This window comes from Eucyclogobius newberryi, unplaced genomic scaffold (genome assembly GCF_026437365.1).
Source record: "Eucyclogobius newberryi isolate DKJ021-1_F unplaced genomic scaffold, fEucNew1.0.hap1 SCAF_13, whole genome shotgun sequence".
NCBI lineage: Eukaryota > Metazoa > Chordata > Actinopteri > Gobiiformes > Gobiidae > Eucyclogobius > Eucyclogobius newberryi.
In genome coordinates this window covers 9,823,344-9,844,136 of record NW_027315757.1, presented here as the reverse complement: position 1 = coordinate 9,844,136, position 20,793 = coordinate 9,823,344, and the positions used below count along the sequence as shown (strand labels likewise).

Here is a 20,793-nt window from a genome sequence, read left to right as displayed (position 1 = left end):
GGGCCGTGGGCCACATCCACACAATATCGATATTTTCCCAATAACGATAATCCAACAAATATGGTTGAAGTTACTTGGTTAGTTGATCAGATAAATATGAAGTGACTGTAAAGTTATGAGTCACAGAAGTGCAAAAAGATCACTTTATTTAGATACTTTAAAATATTTGAACAAACTAGGGATAGGATAAGATGCGCACATGTGTAGAATGATTTCATGATATTTTATTTCATGGATACTTAGCCATAGTAGTTTGAAAAAAAAAGCTGTGCTACAATGACAGAAAAAGTATCAAATCCAAATCAATATGGAATTGTGCAGCCAAAATTGGGAACTAAACCACAGTATCTATTTTTTTAAATTGTCAGAATCTCTTCTAGTCTTCTCCCAATCTTTTGTCTGGGCTTGTCTTGTGGGAAATGTGTCTCGTCCCATCCAACAAACACTTCTCCCATTTGATTTTGAATCGGCTCTAGACTGATATTATTATAGATAAAGCCTACCTTTCTAATATCTTAAAATAGTATAATAATACTATTATTATAAATAGTAATATTTTTATATCCCTCCTGGTTACATATAATAACTACAGAGTAGAAAAAACACATTGCTTTGCTTTATTATATAATAGAATTATTATTATACTAACGTGAGACATTTTACACACTCGTTGTTTGTCAAACAGGAAGTGATTCTTAGCTGTGATCTGTGGAAACAACAGCAGATTGTAAACAACTTCCCCTCAACCGCTGCACTGCCACATTTCACTTCTGTTTCTACTTCAGTCCTGAAATAACACCAGAAGGGCAATACTTATTTTTGTGTGTGTTAGAGGTCTCATATTTCTAATAAATCCCAGTAGGACTGGGTACGTTTTGTTTTTCTCTTATAGTACCTTACTTAAACAGTACTTACATACTTATTTTGGGAATATGCTGTAGTAAGAGTGTAAGATTCTAAAAATCAGGCCAGTATTTTTGAGTCACTTTTGGCTGCACTTGGCTGCCTTCCTCAAAATACAGTTCTTGACTTTAAGAATCCTAAACCTATTAAAACATGAAGACCTAAGGAACCAAATTGGACCATTTATTTAACAATCAATTGGTTTTAGGGTTGGGCATTTAATTAAATTTTAAGTGAGATCAAGTTTGAATCATTTCTAATCATCAGCCCTAGTCTTTAATGAAGAGGCAAAAGCAAGTGGTTTGAAGTAAAGTTCAGACTTTGGAGGAATACAATCTGATGCCGTCCAGTCCACTGCACGGTTTTTGCCGTCTGCCATGAAAGAATACAGATCGTGTAGGAAATCTTGGGTGGCAGTGAGACAAGGACAAAGGTTAAAATTCTGACCAAAGACCAGCCATGATTGAAATCAAGCTGTGGAACCCTCCTTATATTTTAAGTTTCAATACTTCTATTTCTATTTAATTATTGCATATATTTAAGGGTACCCACTACCCAGTCCAAATGAGCAGTTAGCATCAGCATACACAATTACACTTAATAGTGCAGTAGGGACTTTTCTCATCCAATAAAGGACCCTTAAACAATTCTAGATTCCTGAATGCAGGCAAACCTGAAGTGGAACACCACATCTCAGGAGATACTGAGATTGACCTCAGAATAACATATCCTCAACATTATCACCATATGAATAATCAAGGTGGTTCTGGCAAGTTTAAATGTGTCCGATACATTGTGAGTGACATCAGAGCCCGGTTTAAAGACATTGACTATTGTCTTTTTAATTGGAAATTCAAACGCTCACAAAACTGTTGACCTCCCAATCATTTTTCATGATAACTACATATAAAATTGAGCCATAGCTATTAGCCAAGTATCAGCATGAAAGACTACCTCCGCTGCCTCACCTGCATCTTGTATAGCAGTGCTGCTAAACAATCCGTTAATTATTTCAAATTTGTGTAACAATTTGATAAGTTGCATAGCAAAACACAAAAATGACTAACAATCAATATTTTTCATTGATGTAACAAGAATATTTATTTCAAATGTATTTGTAAATATTTTATTTTTATAAACTCTTAAATTAACTTTTAAACACTTAAAATGTTTCAAAATAAAACGGAGAACTTGCTCAGCTCTTCGTCACTGATCATTTGTGTGATATCTAAAAGCCTACCCATTCGTCCGTAGTCCTTTTCACTAGAGTTTGCAAAGCCCAGACCGTTTGGTGTCGTTCTGTAGATATCAGCTGCTGCTGTTTCCGTTTGTCGTGATCCAACTGTTCAGCCTTGATGTGCATCGCGCTTTTGCCATGCTTTACACAGTTGTCCTTTTTCAACCCAGAGCCTGTGATCGCGTCGATGAAGTGAGAGCTATAGTTGTGAGCATGGCGTAGGATGTTCTTATCTTTACGACAAATGTCACAGAAGAGTCCTGCGTCGCTTTTTTGGAGCCACGGAAGCTCTTTTTTCCACCTCTCGATCGTGGCGACGGACACTGTCAGCGCCATGTTGTCTTCACCGCGCGTTGCATTCTGGGGGATCAGTACACCGGTTCCCTGCCAGCATCCTACATTGTATTATGCCGTTGTTGTCGATCGATTGACGAGTGATCCATGCTTTTTTTTTTAGGCTCTTTGGTTATGCAATTGAACAAAATTTTTTGTATCGCAAAAGCTGCTAATCAACAACACTTTTTCAGACAAATTCATCGCATTTGAGAGAAATTACATCGCATTTTGATACAGCTTATTCTGAGTGCTGCATCCTGCTCTGCTCCTCTGCACTTCACCCTTCTCTAAGTGCCAAACCTAATATAGTTATCAGTATATCATCATATCATTGTATTTAATTTGTTCTTCCAACACACCATCTTCATTTGAGTCTCTCCAGGTTGAAACATTTCTATATCACGTTCCTACCTCCAAGGCACTCATCCATCCACGCACACATCGTCCACAACTGATTTAAACATGTTTATTTGATTATTCTCTGATCAAAGCGTATGTCTAACCATCTTCTTGCGCCCTCCAGGTGATGGCTCGGTGGTGTGAGCAGCCAGCAGTGCGCGTGTGGAGATGGTTCTAACAGACGGCCCTTCAGAGGACTCAGGAACACCACCCCGACCCAATTTTTATACGCACACTTTCTACACAAAAGCAGCCATTTTAACGCCACTATCAGAACTTTGAACCCGGCGACCGCCCCTCCTCCGCCGCCGCCATGCCGAGCACATTTCGCCGCCAGATCAAGAACACGGTGAACAACTACACCACCGTGGAGCGCAAGGTACGGGAGGCCACGTCCAACGACCCCTGGGGCCCCTCGTCCTCCCTCATGTCAGAGATCGCCGACGCCACCTACAACGTCCAGATCTTTGGCGAGATCATGGGCATGATCTGGAGGCGCCTCAACGACCACGGGAAGAACTGGAGGCACGTGTACAAGGCGCTGACGCTGCTGGACTACCTGATCAAGACGGGGTCGGAGCGCGTGGTGGTGCAGTGCAAGGAGAACATCTTCGCCATCCAGACGCTCAAGGACTTCCAGTACATCGACAAGGACGGCAAGGACCAGGGCATCAACGTGAGGGAGAAGAGCAAGCAGCTGGTGGTGCTGCTGAAGGACGAGGATCGGCTCAAAGCGGAGAGGTCAGTATCGACTCTTTTACAGCCGCCCTAAAGCGCAAAGGTCGGATACGGCTGCAATACGGATGATCGTGACTAATCGATTTTTGGGACTAAAATAATTGTCGTTATCCACACAATGTCAACACTAAACACTAGAAATATATTAAACAATAAGTCACGTTCGTGTTCTAGAGTTTTTGTTTTTGTTTTTATGTGTATTTTAGAATTATGGTTGTCATTGTTGTAATAAACACATTTTCCTCTGTCAGGAATATTTGCTAGTTGAAACCTAAAAAACATCAATGTTTATGTTCTTTTTGTTGATAATCGTGAGTAATAAAAGTACGGGAGGCTACGTCCAATAAACTTTGATATTGTGAAATCCCTAGGCAGGAGACAAATGAAACATTTTAGATTTTGGAGCTGCACAATTACCGGTAATGAATAGTTTCCAGATTAAAGATGCCAAATAGAACAAATTTGGCTAATTGTAATTTAGCAGAACAGTCGTCAACCAACTTGGAAAAAAAGCACTGGGACACAGCTCAAACTGGTCATTCCTACTTGTGAACTGGGAGTTGGTCAGGGCGCTCCAGCTTCATATACAATGTGATCTATGACATGTTACAACAATGCTAATCACAAAGTGGATATGAGCAGTTACTCACCACATAAACAATGAGACATTGTGTAACAATCACATTTATTGCTTAATATTAGCCATATTGTTTACATTCAAGTTAATTCAGCCCGGAACGCTCTGATGTCAGAACTTGCAACGTTCAAGTGGAAAATAAACCTTTAAGTTTCGTGGAACATATTAGTATGTCCTTCAGGCGTCAGCAAATTAAAAAGGCATACAAAATCAACATCTGGACAAAATACATTTGTTTTGTTAAAGCATTGATGTCATATGATGTCAATAACCTAATATTGTTACATTACTGACTAAATAGATTTTGATACTAAAGGAAATGGCTCGATACCAACTTTAATACCACAGTGATAATAATGACACTCTTGTTTGTAGACGATAAAATGTAACTTTGAATACACACAGTTTGAGGAGGTCTGTCGTGACGAAAGAATTCCCTTGGGGTAACTTTATGTGCCTCAGCAGCAGGGGTGTACGTACGTGAATAATGCAATGAAGAAACGTTAGCCAGATGTGAGGTGGTGTAGCATAGGAAGAGAGGCTCGGCGGCAAAAAAATCATTTCTCAGAAGTGGATTTTTTATTTTACAGTGTCTCCACAATATTTACATGTCCGCTGCACAGCATAAGTGACAGATATACCACTTTTGTTTCATCGAAATGTCATTTTAGTCGCGAGCTACATGGCCTAAACTGTTCTTGGAGTGCTTGTGTGTGGTTGTCAGTTTCGGGGACAGCACGCAGGTTATCTAGTGCTGGGGTAAACTTTCTGTGGTTTTAGAGTTGCCCGAGAGTGAAGCATTTGTGGTTGGATTTAGCTGCAACACGATGACGGGTCCAGTTTGAGTTATGTATCAATACTTGTTCAAGTGGTAGTCTAGTTTTGAGACTATGTATGTCAGTATTTCCATTTGTTTCGTTTAGGTAAACACTACTCGCCCTCACGACTCGAGTCGGACAATACCGGATGTATTTTTACTGTTCCATGTTGTAAGTGAACAATAAAGCACGTTTTGTGTGTCTTTAGATCTCAGGCGCTGAAGACCAAAGAGCGGATGGCCCAGGTGTCCACAGGCAGCAGCATGGGCTTTGGCCGCGGCTCGTCTCAACCCAACCTGGCCACCTACAGCGAGGAGTACGGGCGCTCCGAGGGCTCGCCGGCATCCTACCACGGCTGTACGTATTCCTGCTGACTCACGACAACCATGCTCCGGGTGTGTGTGTTTGTGTGCGTGCAACTTTGGCCTACATCTTTAGATCAAGCCCCTCCCCCGGCTCCCCGCGCCTCTCAGTACAGCTGCATTCCACAAGAGAGGAAGCATAGGTCACCCCCCAAAACGGACACAATGTGTGTCTCTTCACCACAGCAGACGGGATTCTACACAGAATGTCGTTTTAATGTTGGTCGAGAAATACAAATTTCAGTGATTGAAAGAAGAAAAATCACTAATTGTACATTTCTAATCAAAAGCAATTACCGGGATCCACAAGAAATACATTTGTTTTGCACCAGTTTGGTGTACAAATTATTTTGAAAAGGCTTATTCAATTTAGAGGACAAAAAAGAAAAATCCTTTTTTATAAAACATTAAAAACAAACGAAATACCAAACAATAACAAAAAGAGAGAAAAACTCAAAAGTAGTCCAAAATAACATTCAAGCATCTGCCTCCTTATGTATCTGTCTTATGTATCTTTCTGCAAAATTATCAATTTTCAAGTTCTAAGTAAAAGTCAGTTTTTCCATTTTGTAAATACACATTGTTATTTCAGTCCAGACTGACAGGTGCTTCTCACCCTGTCACCCATTTCCTTATTACGTTTCCTTAGTCCTGCCTGCTTCTTTTGCTGTAGCCTAAAGTACATTCCCCTAGTATCCATCTGTCTTTCCATTGTTGGCGTTATACGTCCCAGATACATAGTTTTATAGTCAAATGGAATGTCAATGTTGAAGTGTAGTATTTATGAATAATATGGGGAAAATAATAATGCATTCACAAAAGAAATTATCTGGATTTACTGGAAATATTTGTTTAAGAATGCTACAGATGGTGTACAAATGTTAAGGTTCAGTTGTGAAAGGTCAGTAGCTTTAGATGTGAATACTTACCGATAGTTTGTACAATTGTGAGAAGGAGTTGGGTCCAAAGATGATGCACCATTTTGTGACGCTGAGCTGACGGTTTGAGAAGTGGAAGTGTGGCCAGCTGAGTCATGCCATAAGGAAACTTAAGGAGGAACTGTCCAATCAGAGGAAGCCTAGGCTACACATGTGGGCGGGGCCAAACAGGATTTTTGGGATTCCATTGAACCTTCAGTTAACCATTAGTGCAGTGTGACTGAGAGACCGTGCTGGACTGATCGCCTGGTGGACGCTCATCACCGGGACAAACGATAAGAGAGTCTATGGTTTGGATGAAAATAACAGACTGTCCAAAGGCTCACATTTGTATTTAGTTAATTGTTCAGTTAATATTAAGCATTATTAGTTTATTGTCAAAGTCAGAAGTAGGTTAGAATGTACTGCAAACATATATAAAATGCTTTTTGAATAATCATTTATAGTTTGTACTGAAATACTGTAAGCTCAAAGCCAACATAACGTAAATGACTTTTCCTGATGCGGTTTTGCCCCAGTGACGCATGAAATAAAAATGGCAGCTCCGATCACATCATTTTGTACCTAATGAAACTTAATATGTACCTGCAATCATAATGTTGGGAGAACAATAAAGCAGTTATCAGCTTTATTTCTGGAACTAATGACATCTTGCTAAGGGGGAACCGCTTCTCTCTCACCGTGCCTGTGGTATGCCTGACATTCTGTTCTAATAATCCATAAAAGGCCCGTTCCCACGGTGATGCCAGTGGGTTTCATTTATTTGAGTCGGCCTAACTCTGTGTTTATTTGTCCTGCTTAGTTCTCATTATGACTGTCTCTGTTTGTTGTACCAGTTTAGTACAGATAATAGTGTGGTGAGCTTCTATTTTTACAGTTGAGTTGGACAGAAACATTTTAAATTGTATTGTGATGAACCGTAAATGTTCAGACAGAAATCAACACCACAGTTTTCAACCAGAAGTAAAGCGTTAATATTAAAGAGCAATTGTGGCAGCTTCGATTTCTATTAGAGGAGTTCAAGTGCTGCATAACTCAACTCGTAGTGTGTTGTGTAGACCTGAAGGAGACATTAGATAACAAAGTAAACCTTTCCTCCTGGCACAACCTTGTCTCATGTCCCTGAGGCCCTTGAACCAGGGGACAAGTGGATCTGTCCCTGAGCCAGTGTGTCCCTGAGATAAGCCTGGTTTGGAGTGGAGGACCTGAACAGGACGCTGATAATGAGAATAATATAGTGTGGAGTTGACGCAATAACTGAAGCAATAATCAAGTTTGTGTGGCTGGGGACTGGGCAATTTAATCAAGATTCAGTCACAATTCAATACAATACACATTTTTTGCTCATGATACAACAATATTTATAATACTGTATCACATTTTTTTAATACATGAGATAAGTGTGATATATTGCATAGGTTTCTGCTACAAAATGGGGCTAAGCGATATGAAAGGGAATTTGAAACATGAAATAAAAATGTTATTATCTTTTTTCCATTTGAGCCATATTGATTTTTTTTATATCTGGTCTTTTCAAAACCAAGTTAAAATGGCTTTAAGTAATAATTTCATGAACTAAACAGACTGTAACTCCTGCCATTTAATGCAAAAATAATAAGCTGCTTCTTCCAAAGTCTGACCTTTGCTCTAAACCAGATGACAATATATTGATACAGCAGCTCACAATATCCACTGTATCACCACATTTAGTATCACGATATATCGATATTTCAGTTTATACATTTCAGGCTCGGTGAAGGAACATGAAGTAATACAATTCTGTCTTGTTTATTTGTTTACAATATGTTTACAATATGTTTTCATACTTTGACTTTTACACTACAAATAGAAAAAACAAGAAATAAAATATCCAAATAAAACATTTTGATTTGTTTTGTCTTTCTACAGCAACCTCTCCAAACGCGGCGGGGTCGGAGCTGGAGCAGGCCAGACCTCAGACCAGTGGAGAGGAGCAGCTCCAGATCCAGCTGGCCCTGGCCATGAGCAGAGAGGCCGCTGAACAGGTAGGAGGCCTCACTCATGATCTACTCTGAGTCGCTCTGCTTTTATCTGTGCCTTTTTTCAAGTCTAAATCTTGTGTTGTCTGGCATTGCTCGGGTTCAGGAAGAGCGCCTGCGCAGGGGGGACGACTTGAGACTGCAGATGGCCTTGGAGGAGAGCAAGAAACCGGGCTCTGCCAAACTGCCCAAGAAAAAGAAGGAGGTAAAAGTCACGCAGAGACATCCATCTGGTGGAACTTTGAACTGAAAAGACACACAACTTCTTTCAGCGTTTTAAACCTTTTGTTTAGACTCCAACTAACATTCTTGTATTCGTTTAGCAGCTCATCATATTTCAGTCTATACAGTCTAGATATGTTCAAAATGTGTGTACTATTCCATACCACAACTAGTGTCAAAACTAGATACTCATTTGAACAAGTATTGATTGTAAAATGTGACCTTTCCTTAACAGTTTTGTCAGAACAAGTATAAGATAAAGTATATTAGAAAGTGTTGAAATTTACGGCCCATTGTTAAAAAAAAAAGAGTTTTTACGATCATTGTGGTATCAAAATTGGTATCGAGCCTTTTTTTAAATTGAAATCGAGTTTGAAATGTTAGTATCGCGACGGCACTAAATCTGACTGACTCGACCTGTCGCACTGACCTCTGCATTGTCGTTGATCCGTGATGACCGCACCTCCATCTGTGTGTGTAAAGTGTGCAGGACAATGACCCCCACACATCTGGCCCTTTGTCTCACGCCCTCCGCTGTCACTGACCCCGTTTTGGTGTCTGTCTCCTCAGCCTCAGTCGTCTCTGATGGATCTGATGAACGTCCCCGAGCCCACTACGGGCGCTGACCCCTGGGGCGCCGGGGCCAGTGCTGGGGCCAGTGCCGGCATCAGTGCCGAGGCAGGGGCCGCAGCCGCTTCATCTGACCCCTGGCAGACCTATGGTAAGGAAGGAAGGAAGAAAGGAAGATACTCTGCAGAACTGGACATTTAACATCGTCCTCTGTAATCGTAATTCTATAGCATACGCTTAGAACTATTTTTTACGATTTTTTTAAAAATACTATTGAGTAAGGGAGGGCGACAGTCTGATAATTTAATAAACCTGCCTGTACGGCCCCTTCAGCCCCAGAACGCCTGCATTTTAAAGGCTGGGACGGTTGCTCCAATGCATTTTCAATAGGAGAGTTAGCATTTCGCAAACTATGAAAAACCAGGGCTGTGAAATAAACACTCGACCACATGTGAGTGTAACATAATCGTGTGTAGAAGGGTTTTGAACAAGCAATTTGTGCCAGAATGATCAAAAAAAGTAACAACCACGAAAAAATATAGGAAAAATACAGTCCTCATTACCGGTACATTTATGAACTGTACAAAATGGAGCTGGGAGTTGGATTATTACTCATTGGCAAATATAATAAACTACACTTAAAGACCTAAATCCCCTTGCACCTGGACCAAACCTGTCGTGATGGCATGTTTGTCTTGGTCCGAGTCCGTTCCTCCTCTGGGGTAAGTCGGTGAGTGTTGTGTTCCCCACTTGCGATGGAGCCTTTGTTCCACAGGAATGCTGCCTCTCCGGTCCAGTTGCATTACTCGAGTAGAACAGGAGGGGCAGCGCAGGGAGGTTTCACTCAGACTTGAATACGGAGGCACTGGGACAGAGGGAAGTGCTCCACAAGGCACTGGGGAACAGAAATGCCACTGCCAAAGAACTGTTCCTTCCTTTCCGTATCCGGGACCATTCCTGAAAATGTGACCCCAAAAAGTTATGTATCAGTGGTTACAAGAGCACACTGTACATCAAAAAGTTATTACGGAATGTATTATATTCATTATCTGCCAATATCAACGAGATCAGGAAATTGATCCAAATATCCAAAAGAACTTAAGAACTCTGCAACAGCCTTGTATAGATTAAGTTGTGAACATTTTGAGATCTTCAGCTGACTTTTAATACATTCAAACCCGTAGCCAATATATTCAAGTTCTACCAATACCAAATCAAAGCAAAAAAAACAAACCAAAAATCAAAGATGTCTGGCATTCACTTTGATCGTTTGACTTCATGTTTGTGTCTCTCTGCAGGCTCTACTCCACAGCCTAAGGTGGACCCATGGGGCGCTGTGGCTTCAGTTCCCCCGGTGAAGAGCACTGATCCCTGGGCTCCGAGCTCTGTCCCCGCCCCCTCCGACCCCTGGGGCTCTGCCGCGGCCCGCCCCCAGACCTCCAACACAGGTTACCACCTAACATGTTAATCCTGTCACCGGGCGGGGTCTTCATTTCAGAGAGGGAGACGTTTTGGTGTCTAGTGTAGTGTAGTAAAGGTCTTTATGTGTGTTGTTTTTCAGGTTTGAGATGTTTTATGTTTGAAATGTTGGGGGGGAAAAACAGTAATCAATAATTAGTTCAATTATGGGGGGAAAAAACTATTTATAATGTATGTACTGTCAAATGTTCAGCTGTAGTAGTTAAAATTATACTCAATATGATTAATTTCATGTAATGTAGATTAGACATTAGTTTTTTAAGTATCAAAATGGACAGTAAAAATGCCTTAAAGTGCAGAAATATCAGCTTGTTTTAAAGATTTTGATAAGCTCTTGCTAATTAAAAAAAAAGAATTATAAATGATGTACAAATATTTTGATATACATGCGTTCGCGGTGACGTCATACAGCCGGGACTTCCCCATAGGGGCACACGATATATAAAAACCAACACGACTGCATCCTTTTCTACGGCATAATGAGCTACGAACACTTTAATTCTTTAGACGATATTACAGAACAATGACCTTACAGAATGCAGGTTTTTGGCATTTTGGCCTCATATTTCCTGGATTTCGTATGTAGTAGATTTGCTGTTGTGCCCCTTTCAAAATGGCGGACTCGGTTGCCACTGCACAAGTTCCCGGATGTGCGAACGCATGTATACTGCCCGCCTCTAGGCAGTAACACTATTTTTCCAGTTGGTTGGATCAATAAATGTCACCACTGTTGTTTTGATCAATGACACAGCTTTGTTACTCTGGAAACATAAAAAATATATATATATATTTGGGATTTTTTTCCCGCTTAACCAATTCCAATTTCCACCCACAAACATATTTTGGTTTCCACTTCCTCCACGTGGTGCTGTCGTTGTCCACACCTTGTCGTCTGTGTTCCCTGTGCACACGTGTTTCATTGTCCATGTGTTGTCCCCTCCAGGAGGCTTTGACCTGTTCAGTACTGCCAATGGTACGTCTAAAGAGGACTTCTCAGAGTTTGACAGTCTGCGCTCCTCCTCCTCTGTCCCCACTGGTACTCACCCTGTCTTTGTTCTTCCTAATCACACGGAGTTTCGCCACAGAAATGTCTTCGTCTGCATGTTTATTACTAAGCTGGACCCAAGCAGATGTTGAAATCAAAATTCACGAGAAAAATGCACTGAATTAAATGGGAAAACAGTGATTTGCTTTGGTCCAGTTTAGACACTCGGTGAATTCTGAAGCAGCTTCTTTGTGTGGATCGAGACTAAAAACGCTGCCCGTGCGTTTTACTGAACCTCTCGTGAACGAAATGCGTTTAAAAAAAACCCAAACCAATTCAGTTCAATATGGCGTAGATGGAATTCTAACCGGAGCCTGTCCACGGGAGTTTGTGTAAAACGCACGGCTGGTTTCAGTTTCCTCTGGGATTCGGCAGCAGCAGGAGTGGAAGGTGACACTGGGAATAACCTTGCTTTCACACGACCTTTCCTGCTGCTGAAATGTAAGAAACAAACAGAGATCAAAGTGGATTTATCAAGACTGTAGGTCACACGCTTTAATGGAGAACTATTTTGGGTATTTTGGATAGGAGCCAGCTTACTTTCTTTATGCTTTTTGTCGCTCACATGAGTCTCCCTTTCATTGAGCTTTAAAAGTCCAGGCTGTCTGGCTCTGAAGTCCTCTCAACATCTGCTGCATGAACGTTCAAATGCCTGGGATGATGCCTAGAATGGAGCTTGTTATTAAAAATGTAGAATGCAATATTTTGTCACTACTTTAGTCCTAATCGTACCTGATCAAACACAGTGCACAGTGTAACAAACTTTGGTCCGTTATTACAGGTCGTTACTCTGTCGTTACTCTGTCGTTACTCTGTCGTTACTGTGTCGTTACTGTGCATTACATTGTATCGTCTGTAGTGGAAAGTACAGTTGAGTATTTAGCTCTTGCCTAAAGGAAGATAGGAGATGAGCCAGATATATTTCCCTGGTAAACTGCACTACTGACTACTACTAATCACTATGTACTTCTCATGCTGAAGATTGTCCTGGAGCGTCATTTGAACAGCCTCTGTGTCTCAGGTAATGGAGGAATAGCGTCGTCGGCCAGTCTGGCGAGCAGTGGCAGTCTGGACATCTTTGACCCTCTGCCCTCCTCCATATCCAGCTCTTTAAACCCCAATAGAAAGACCCCCGAGTCCTTCCTGGGGCCCAACGCGGCCCTGGTCAATCTGGACTCTCTGGTGTCCAAACCGGCCCAGCCCGCTCCCGTCGTCAACCCCTTTCTGGCTGCAGCAGCAGCAGCAGGTAAAGCACACGTTTAATCTACTGCCATAGTTTCTTTACATTATGCATAAGTTCAGTTGTAGCGATGTAACACAGTTTAAATGTGTAATCTACAATCAGAAAAGCATCAGTCTTCTACTTCTACTCCCGTTTAAATGAACCCCACCCGTGTGTGCAGGAGCGACTCCAGCCATGGCTCCAGTTGCAAACCCGTTCCAGGTGCCGCAGCCGGCCCCGCCCACTCTGAACCAGATGCGTCTGAGCCCCATGCCGTCGGGCTTTGGGACCATGGCCGAGCCCATGACTCTGAGCGCCATGCCGACACAGCCCATCGCCGCGGTCCCCCTCCCGGGCATGACCCCCATGGGCCGCGCACTGCCTGGGATGAGTATGGCCCTAGCGGGAGGGTCGAGCAGTGTGGGCATGAGCGCAGGGATCCCAGCCTCCATGTCCATGCCACAGCCTCTCATGAGCATGCCCCCCCAGGCCGGCACACAGCCCGCCGGGACCACCAACCCATTCCTTTTGTGAGGACTTCCCCATGTCTTCCTCTGACACTTCAAACTAAGCTTCACCATGTACAAGGAGATGTCTAATCCCACGTGTCCCTTTCTAACTAACAAGCCAGGTGGACAGTTGCCATGGCACTGTCTGTGTGCTCTTCTCCCTAAAGCTTCATGCTGCCTCCTCCGTGATCATGGACTTCCAGAGCTGTAGTGTTTACAGTGTCCAGAGACACTGCCTCAGACTCCAGGATCAACCCTGGGACACAGCTCCCTCTGACACTGTGGCTCTTCAGGGGTTTTTAGGCCTCACTGGACGACTCAGACACAGATGACCACGTGTGCTTGTGTTTTGTGTTTTTACTCAGCAGGGATGTTGCACAAATGTTTGCCCTTTTCTTCTGCGACTGTTGGGATCACCGGTACACCTTAGCTGAGGTAGGGAGGCTAGCTTCTTTCTTGGGAAAACCTACAATTTCATGACTAGGTACAGCACTCGCCACTCTTCTTCTCACTCCAGGTCAACTCCATGAACTATGACCCCTAGAGGTCACAGGATACACAATGAACACTGGCGTAGAAAAAGCTTCATCTGGACACTGCTTTTTAAAAAAAAAACAGATGTTTCGACTCTCCAAGAGTCTTTCTCAATGTCGCCCTCGTCCTCGAGTACCTGATTCGCCACATGGAGGAGGAAGTCTCAAGTGAAACTGTAAACGCCCATCATCAGGAGGTCCCGCCCGGTGGGCAGGGCCTACTCAGAGTAGAATACATATCTGAGTTCCCAAACTCGATCCGCAGATAAAGAAGGACTCTTGGATGAGAGTCAAACGTGTTGTTTTTCTAAAAACAGAGTCGAGATGATACAACTGAATCTGTTTCTACAATGGAACACTCCTGGACCAATGAGGGATCACACCGAACGAACACTGAAATGAGTTCAAACGTGTCTGTATGTGTCCCGCTCTCCTTATGGTCAGTTACTAACCACTACCCTGTGTATGTCACTACATGTACCTACATGTACCAAACTAATCCCAAACAGTATTTTGCGTTGAAAATCCTGATTCGAGTTTGTGTTTTGTGCAGGATCAAAGGGACGCTTCACTTTTCAAATGTCCACCATCTTCCTCAGTTAGGAATACTCCCAATTCAAAGCATTAAGCCTTAACTCCCCACGCGTAGCCATATTTGTGACACTCTGGATTTAAAGGACATGCCAGCCACTGCCAGAGTTGAGCTCTGGGTGGATTTACTGGGGCTAATCCGTGTAGAAGAACATTATCTCTCGGACAAACAGCCACAGAACTGGTCTAATGATAGCACCAGGAATCCCGCCGCAAATCACCTTAACTGACTCTTTATTTACTCTCACACTCCAGACTCGTTCCATTTGAAATCTAGGCAAATCACATGTTTTTAAAATGATTATTTTTTTTAACATTCTAGCTTTTTACCCTGTAAGTATGTAGTATTTGTTTTCTTTTTTTCTTTTAGACTGTTACCAAAGTCATAGCCAATATTCGAAACAGTAGGTCCACGCCTCACTGACAACTTTGTCTATACTGTAGATGCGCACGGTATCAGAGACTCATTTATTATTAAGATTTTATTTTACATTTTGTATATCTTAAAAAAAAAAAAAAAAAGTTAGCTAGCAGAATAACTCTGCTTTTACAGATAGTGCTGTTTCCTCTTGCTGCTCCAATATCTGAAAGATGAGGAATTGCTTTTGGTGTCTAACCCTTGATCGTATTATTTTTTTTCTTTCTTTTTTTTTTTTTTTTACATGTTATCATTGCCAATGTTTATACCTAATACAGTAAAGGGTGGCGCTTTTTAAATTTTATTTTTTAAACTTTCGGTGCGAGCTAATGCACTCTGCTGGTCTGTTTTGGTATTACAAACATGCTGTTAAACCCAGTGACGTGTGTCGTTATGGCCTTTACTTACAGACCAGCAAACTATGAAATCTCAACAAATATGCAAAATTAGAGATGTGTTTAAAGATATTGGGTAGAAAAAAACCTTATTCGTCTCCTACAGCGATGGGAGCAATGTCCTTTTTAACGTGTCGACAACAACAAAATAATAATTATATACAATACTTTTTACGGGGCTTCGCGACTGCTAACTTTGAATGCAGTTACAACGTGGCCTGTATGTAATTAATACTAGACTAACGGACATTCTTAACTGTGTCTACGTAACCTTCACAGACTTAAATACTGGGGGCCGGCTGCTTTTCTATCCCATATTATGCTATACATTTCTTTGGCATTAAAACTGTATAATATAATTTATCATTTGTACTATTGTAACATACTGTTCCTCCTGTATACCTTTTATTATTTTGTGTTATGGGATTTTGTAGGAAAAGTCACCGTGGTATTTTAACGGCATAAATAAAAGCTGCAGGCCGCACTGTTGGGTGTAGCAGGTTCAAAATAAAATGTGTATTAAGCTCTGTAAAGTCTGTTGTTCTTTTTTATATATATGCATCTCCTGGATTTGGTAAATTAAATCTCTAAAAATAAAGTTATAATCGGACAAGTTAGACCAGCTTTATTATGGAAAGAATGATTAATTTTAAGGCTGTCATCGCTTTAATGGTTTAGTCGATTAATCCTTCTTTATGCCGTCTTTAATCTTATTATTTTACTAAGATTAAAGGGATTTCCATAGGAAAACGGCAAAAAGGAGAAGATAGGGAATGAGTTAACTGAAGATTTTGGAGTGAATCATGAGTTTAATCTTCTCTAAAATAAAAAAAATACACTGTTAATTGCTTGGTTTTTTGAATAAACTCTTCAATTGAGTGCAGTTTTTGTAATATACGTGGAGATACTTCATCGATTTTGATTGCCTTTTGTGAACTGCAGCCCAACTTATTACACTTCCATGAGACATGACACTGAAATGTAGTGAACATGATTATATTGAAGATTTTACAAACAAAATTGCCTTTAGTTTCCCCCTGTTTGACAATTTTGGCTACGTTTATAATGTTACTTTCTGGTTACTGTTGGTAGAGGTATTTCCTAGCAACCATGCTGTAAACAAGGGGCAAAAATCGATATCAATTACATAAGGTTGTTAAATGATTTAAATGTCAGAAAAACATGCGTCTGTTACAAACTGCCACTTGACTGATGTAAAACTGTAATTAAACAGGTTCTATCTCACCAAACAAAGTCATAATTTAACATTCATATTTACTCTTAATTAAAATCCCAATTATTTTCACACAGGGCAAATCAACAGAAACGGATTAAATTAGATGTAATATACAATATATTATTCAACTTTCTTTAACAACATCTTTAACATTTAATTGCACAGCCAAAATTATAAGAAAAAGCATTACTAGTTGATTATACTATTATTACTACCACTATACTCAAGCATTCACATAATAATATTACATGAATCCTTAAGCTCTGGAAAGATTTATCATTTGTCAAAAAAACTAAGTTAAAATTATTTCTCTTCCTATTGGTTTCCATCATTTCATCATCTCGTGAAGCCAAGAAAAACACAAAATGATACAATTGTGACCAGTTCAAGTAAGTTTAATATAAAAGTCATAAAAAGTTAAAAAAGGAAGGACATATACAAAAAGAACAGATTCTACACGGTAAAAATACAAACAAAGGTTGCAGATAGCACTTATTGCAATATTAGAATTCATAAAATAGCCAGGAAGTAAAAAGAAGAATGCACTTTTAAAACAAATATTGTGAAATTGAAATCAGTCCGGCTGCGTGGAGGAAGTCCCCGTGTCGTACCCAAGTTTCTTCATATCTTTGGTCATTATGTGGAAGGACGCCGTGACAAAACCTTGGGATCGGACACGCGTTACTGAAAACAATTCAAAAGAGGGAAATTTAGATTCATCTTTGAAACAGGTAAGTATTATTTATGTGCAGAAAGTCTCACCTCCTCTGCCTTCCCCCTGGGCCACAACTTTAGGGTCCGTGTACTCCGGTCGTCGCCCTAACAACCAGCTATAAAGAGAAAGATATTTGTCAATCAGTGTTACCTCTACGGATGTCAAGATTATTAGGTTAATTGATAATCGTGATTATTTAGTTCACAATTTAATCGTTAAGACCAAAAAAAAAGATAATCGTGACAATTTGGGGCGAAAAATTTAGTTAAAAAAAAATGAAAATTCTATTTGTATTTAAAAATTACAATTCTTTAAGTAATTTTTTATTTTTTTTTAAAGATCAATTAAGAGAATTGTGACAATTTTAGAAACACAATGAAATCCTTTCTGTTCACATTTTTCTCAAAAACATAAACCTAAATTTAAAGTACGTTTATCTGAAATTGATGATTCAGAAAGTTTGATTACATAAAGCGTCACGTATTGAGGAATGGTTAATGTGTTAAGAAAACAAGAAGGGAAGACAATTTGGGATTTAATTGTTTTTTTTTGGCCGTGATGTTAATAATCATGAATAATGCTTAAATTGCAATGTTTTTTCTCTCACAATAATAACTAGACTAAAATTTGATATTGTAACATCCATAGTTACCAGAGAATGCATTTACTTTTCATAAATCAGGTTATGTTTGTTTTCTAGAATTGGACAATGTCATGTATTAATATAAAGAAATAAGAAAAAATAAAATCTACAACTGTATAAAGTTTTGTGGTTAATCGTGAACTCAGTAACACTTGGCTTATTTAAATATTATGAAACTATAAGAATGCATCTTCTTTAATATTTAATTATTACACTTATGTTAAGTAAAAACAAATAAAACATAATTACGTCGCACTCACTGTTTTTGGACGCTTAATTTAATCTACTAGATTTAATGGAACCTTGTAAACTTCTGAAGTCTCCACGTGGGTTCAGGAACAAACATAGGAATGGTTCTTGAATGCCTGAAAAGAAGATAAATGATTCAAATACTATATGTGTATTAGGAATGTACAGTATATTAGAAACAAAAAGAGAAATATAATTAAACACAGACAGTCAAAACGTGTAGTTGTGTAAAATACAAAGTTGAGCCTTGTTTTGATCCTGATTTAGACATTTAGAAAGACTTACTGTCCAGGTGTGATGGGAATATGTGTCGCTCCATAACCCCTGACCACATCATTACCAAACACATCAGGGCCGTACACGCTCACAACCAGCTGAGGCCCTGAAAAAGAAAATTAATATATTAAATGATGAATTAAAAAGGCACCGTTAACCTGGTAAACGTGAAGGTGACACTTACATCCGCTCGGGCTTGTACTTTTAAAAGTTGTCTCCAGTGGAAAGTTCCATATTAAATGATTGGACAGGGATCCTTTGCAGGTGATTTGTGTGATGCCCTCCTCCAGCCCCTAGAAAGAAAAACTAAATGTAAAAAGGCCTGCTGTGTTTTAACGATTTTGTAACCAACTGAGATAGAGGGGAAAAAATCTCGAATTACAAGGTTTGAGTTACAGTTATAGTGAATTAATCAATTCGTGAATCAATAAAAGGTCTTTTCAAATGGACAAAAATAAACTGGTCATTATTAGTGCTGTAGTTGATTAATGACATTCCCTGTCCATTGATTAGACGACTAAAAGGGACGAGGTGGAAAACTGGCACAGGATCTCGTAACTAACCAAGTAGCTGGCCCAATGTATTTTTACACAAACTGCACTCACAAGCTCATAGGATTTCATGTAAAAATATAGATTTATATGGAAAAGTACAAGTAAACAATGTATTTAGATAAAGAAAAACCTCACACGTTACCCAAATCCAACTAATCCCAGTAAAATTATTAGTCGACTAATTTTAAGACACCATCAACCGATTAAGGGCCTAAAGGCCAACAGTCCTAATCATTATAATAGATTAATAACAATAATAAACCATAAATATGAATATATACTGAGATTACTATGGCACAGGAAGTCCTTATTTATGTAGTCATAATAATTCTATATACCATTTTTGGGCGTAACATGTTGTTATTGCCTCTTCAAATAAAAATGTACTAATTCAAGATTAAATAAAGGTACTTTTACATATTTACGATAATGCAACAAGTGACACACAATATCTTGTTAGTTGCTAAAGTAGTAAAATTTAGACTATGAGGGGCGTTGTAGTCTCCACCACTAATGAGAAACACAAATAATAACAGAATATCAAATAACTAATGCTAACAATATTAATATAATAATATTGACAAGGTCTCTTTTTTTTGTTTTTTTTAATCAAACCACGCCATATAATCTGCATATTAGCTTTACTGGATTAAGCTTGAACCAATCCCAATTTAAAGCAACTAAAATATGATGTATAATAAACATAAAGTTAGCTAACGTTACTCACCGAGGTTGTGTTCCAGTCGTGTCCGTAAACGTAACAGTATTTGCAGTACAAGTTGTCATATTCTGGAAACTGGAGGGCAACTAAATGTTAAGGCAATACTCAAAAAAGTAAATGAATCAAACCAGAAGAAAGGTTAGCTGAATGGTGCAGATGGTGCTAGGCTAATCTAGCTAACTGTTTACCCACATTTGCTCCTTCGATCTGTCCGTTCACCGTGAGCAGGAACACGGACGGGTTCACCGCGGCCATCCCGAGTCAAACTCAAAAGACAAAAAACTCCAGGGACTTGAGTTTGACCATTTAATCCGCCCGGTTAGCTTGATATAGTTTGAAAACGCTGAATCCGCTAAACAAGCAGCGCGTTTCTGTTGCTACGGGCGACCCTTGCCTCTTCTACGGGTCCCTGTGAAGATCAAACCACACACAAACTGCGAGTGGGAGAGATGCAATACTTTGAGTATCCACAAGAGGGCGGTAAGCGATAACACACGACGACTGGACACATTTACTAACGTGAAATAGTCGAACAAAATCAACAGTAAATCGTTTTTTACGGAATGTACATAAATATATTGAACCTGTAATTGCAAGGTAAGTTTTGGTGATGCATTTTTTTCATTTCTGTTTGAATTGTGTCCTCATTTTGAAAAAGAGCCCCTGTTTATACCGTTTTGGAAAGTGTATTTGTATTTCCTCGTGGTAAATGTTAGCATAGCACATTGTTTTTTCGTTTATCTCAGCATATAATACATTTTAAATATTCAATTCAGTAATATTCAACTTCCAAAATCAGAACAGAAGTTGCCTCAAAGTGAAAAAAACAGATTAAACAATGTTAAACTTGTTCAATGTTAAAATTTTCCTCAGTTTACTTTTTATGTAGCATTCTGGTGTTTTGTATTTGGCTGTACTTAAACTTTAAACTTAAGTAGGCCTTATTTGTTCAAAGATAAGCTGATTATCACCCCATATTTAAAGATGCACTATGTCACTTTTTCTCTGGTACATGTCTGCACCCTGCT

The 20,793-nt window shown here is 39.8% G+C and overlaps 2 protein-coding genes across 4 annotated transcripts in view; one reads left to right on the top strand and one right to left on the bottom strand.

The window, feature by feature from the left end:
• Positions 1-15,903, top strand: part of epn2 (epsin 2) — a 19,885-nt gene extending 3,982 nt beyond the window's left edge. The window contains exons 2-10 of one of the 3 annotated variants that reach the window (XM_072442509.1): positions 3,000-3,616; positions 5,277-5,425; positions 8,277-8,392; positions 8,493-8,591; positions 9,179-9,329; positions 10,477-10,626; positions 11,601-11,630; positions 12,724-12,948; positions 13,106-15,903. In XM_072442509.1, the coding sequence (XP_072298610.1) occupies positions 3,189-3,616; positions 5,277-5,425; positions 8,277-8,392; positions 8,493-8,591; positions 9,179-9,329; positions 10,477-10,626; positions 11,601-11,630; positions 12,724-12,948; positions 13,106-13,458 (1,701 nt within the window). In that variant the 5' untranslated portion in view covers positions 3,000-3,188 and the 3' untranslated portion in view covers positions 13,459-15,903. Of the gene's footprint in view, positions 1-2,999; positions 3,617-5,276; positions 5,426-8,276; positions 8,393-8,492; positions 8,592-9,178; positions 9,330-10,476; positions 10,627-11,600; positions 11,694-12,723; positions 12,949-13,105 lie in introns of all 3 variants that reach the window. The other 2 variants (XM_072442508.1, XM_072442510.1) reach the window with 2 other exon arrangements.
• A 1,034-nt stretch (positions 15,904-16,937) lies between these two features.
• b9d1 (B9 protein domain 1) lies at positions 16,938-20,171 on the bottom strand. The gene is made up of 7 exons (XM_072442105.1): positions 19,958-20,171; positions 19,772-19,840; positions 18,675-18,783; positions 18,500-18,596; positions 18,268-18,330; positions 17,370-17,437; positions 16,938-17,291 (listed from the first exon to the last, which is right to left on the bottom strand). Exons 1-7 carry the CDS (start codon positions 20,018-20,020, stop codon positions 17,182-17,184), a joined length of 579 nt encoding a protein of 192 aa, XP_072298206.1. The 5' UTR covers positions 20,021-20,171; the 3' UTR covers positions 16,938-17,181.
• Between the last annotated feature and the right edge of the window lie 622 nt (positions 20,172-20,793).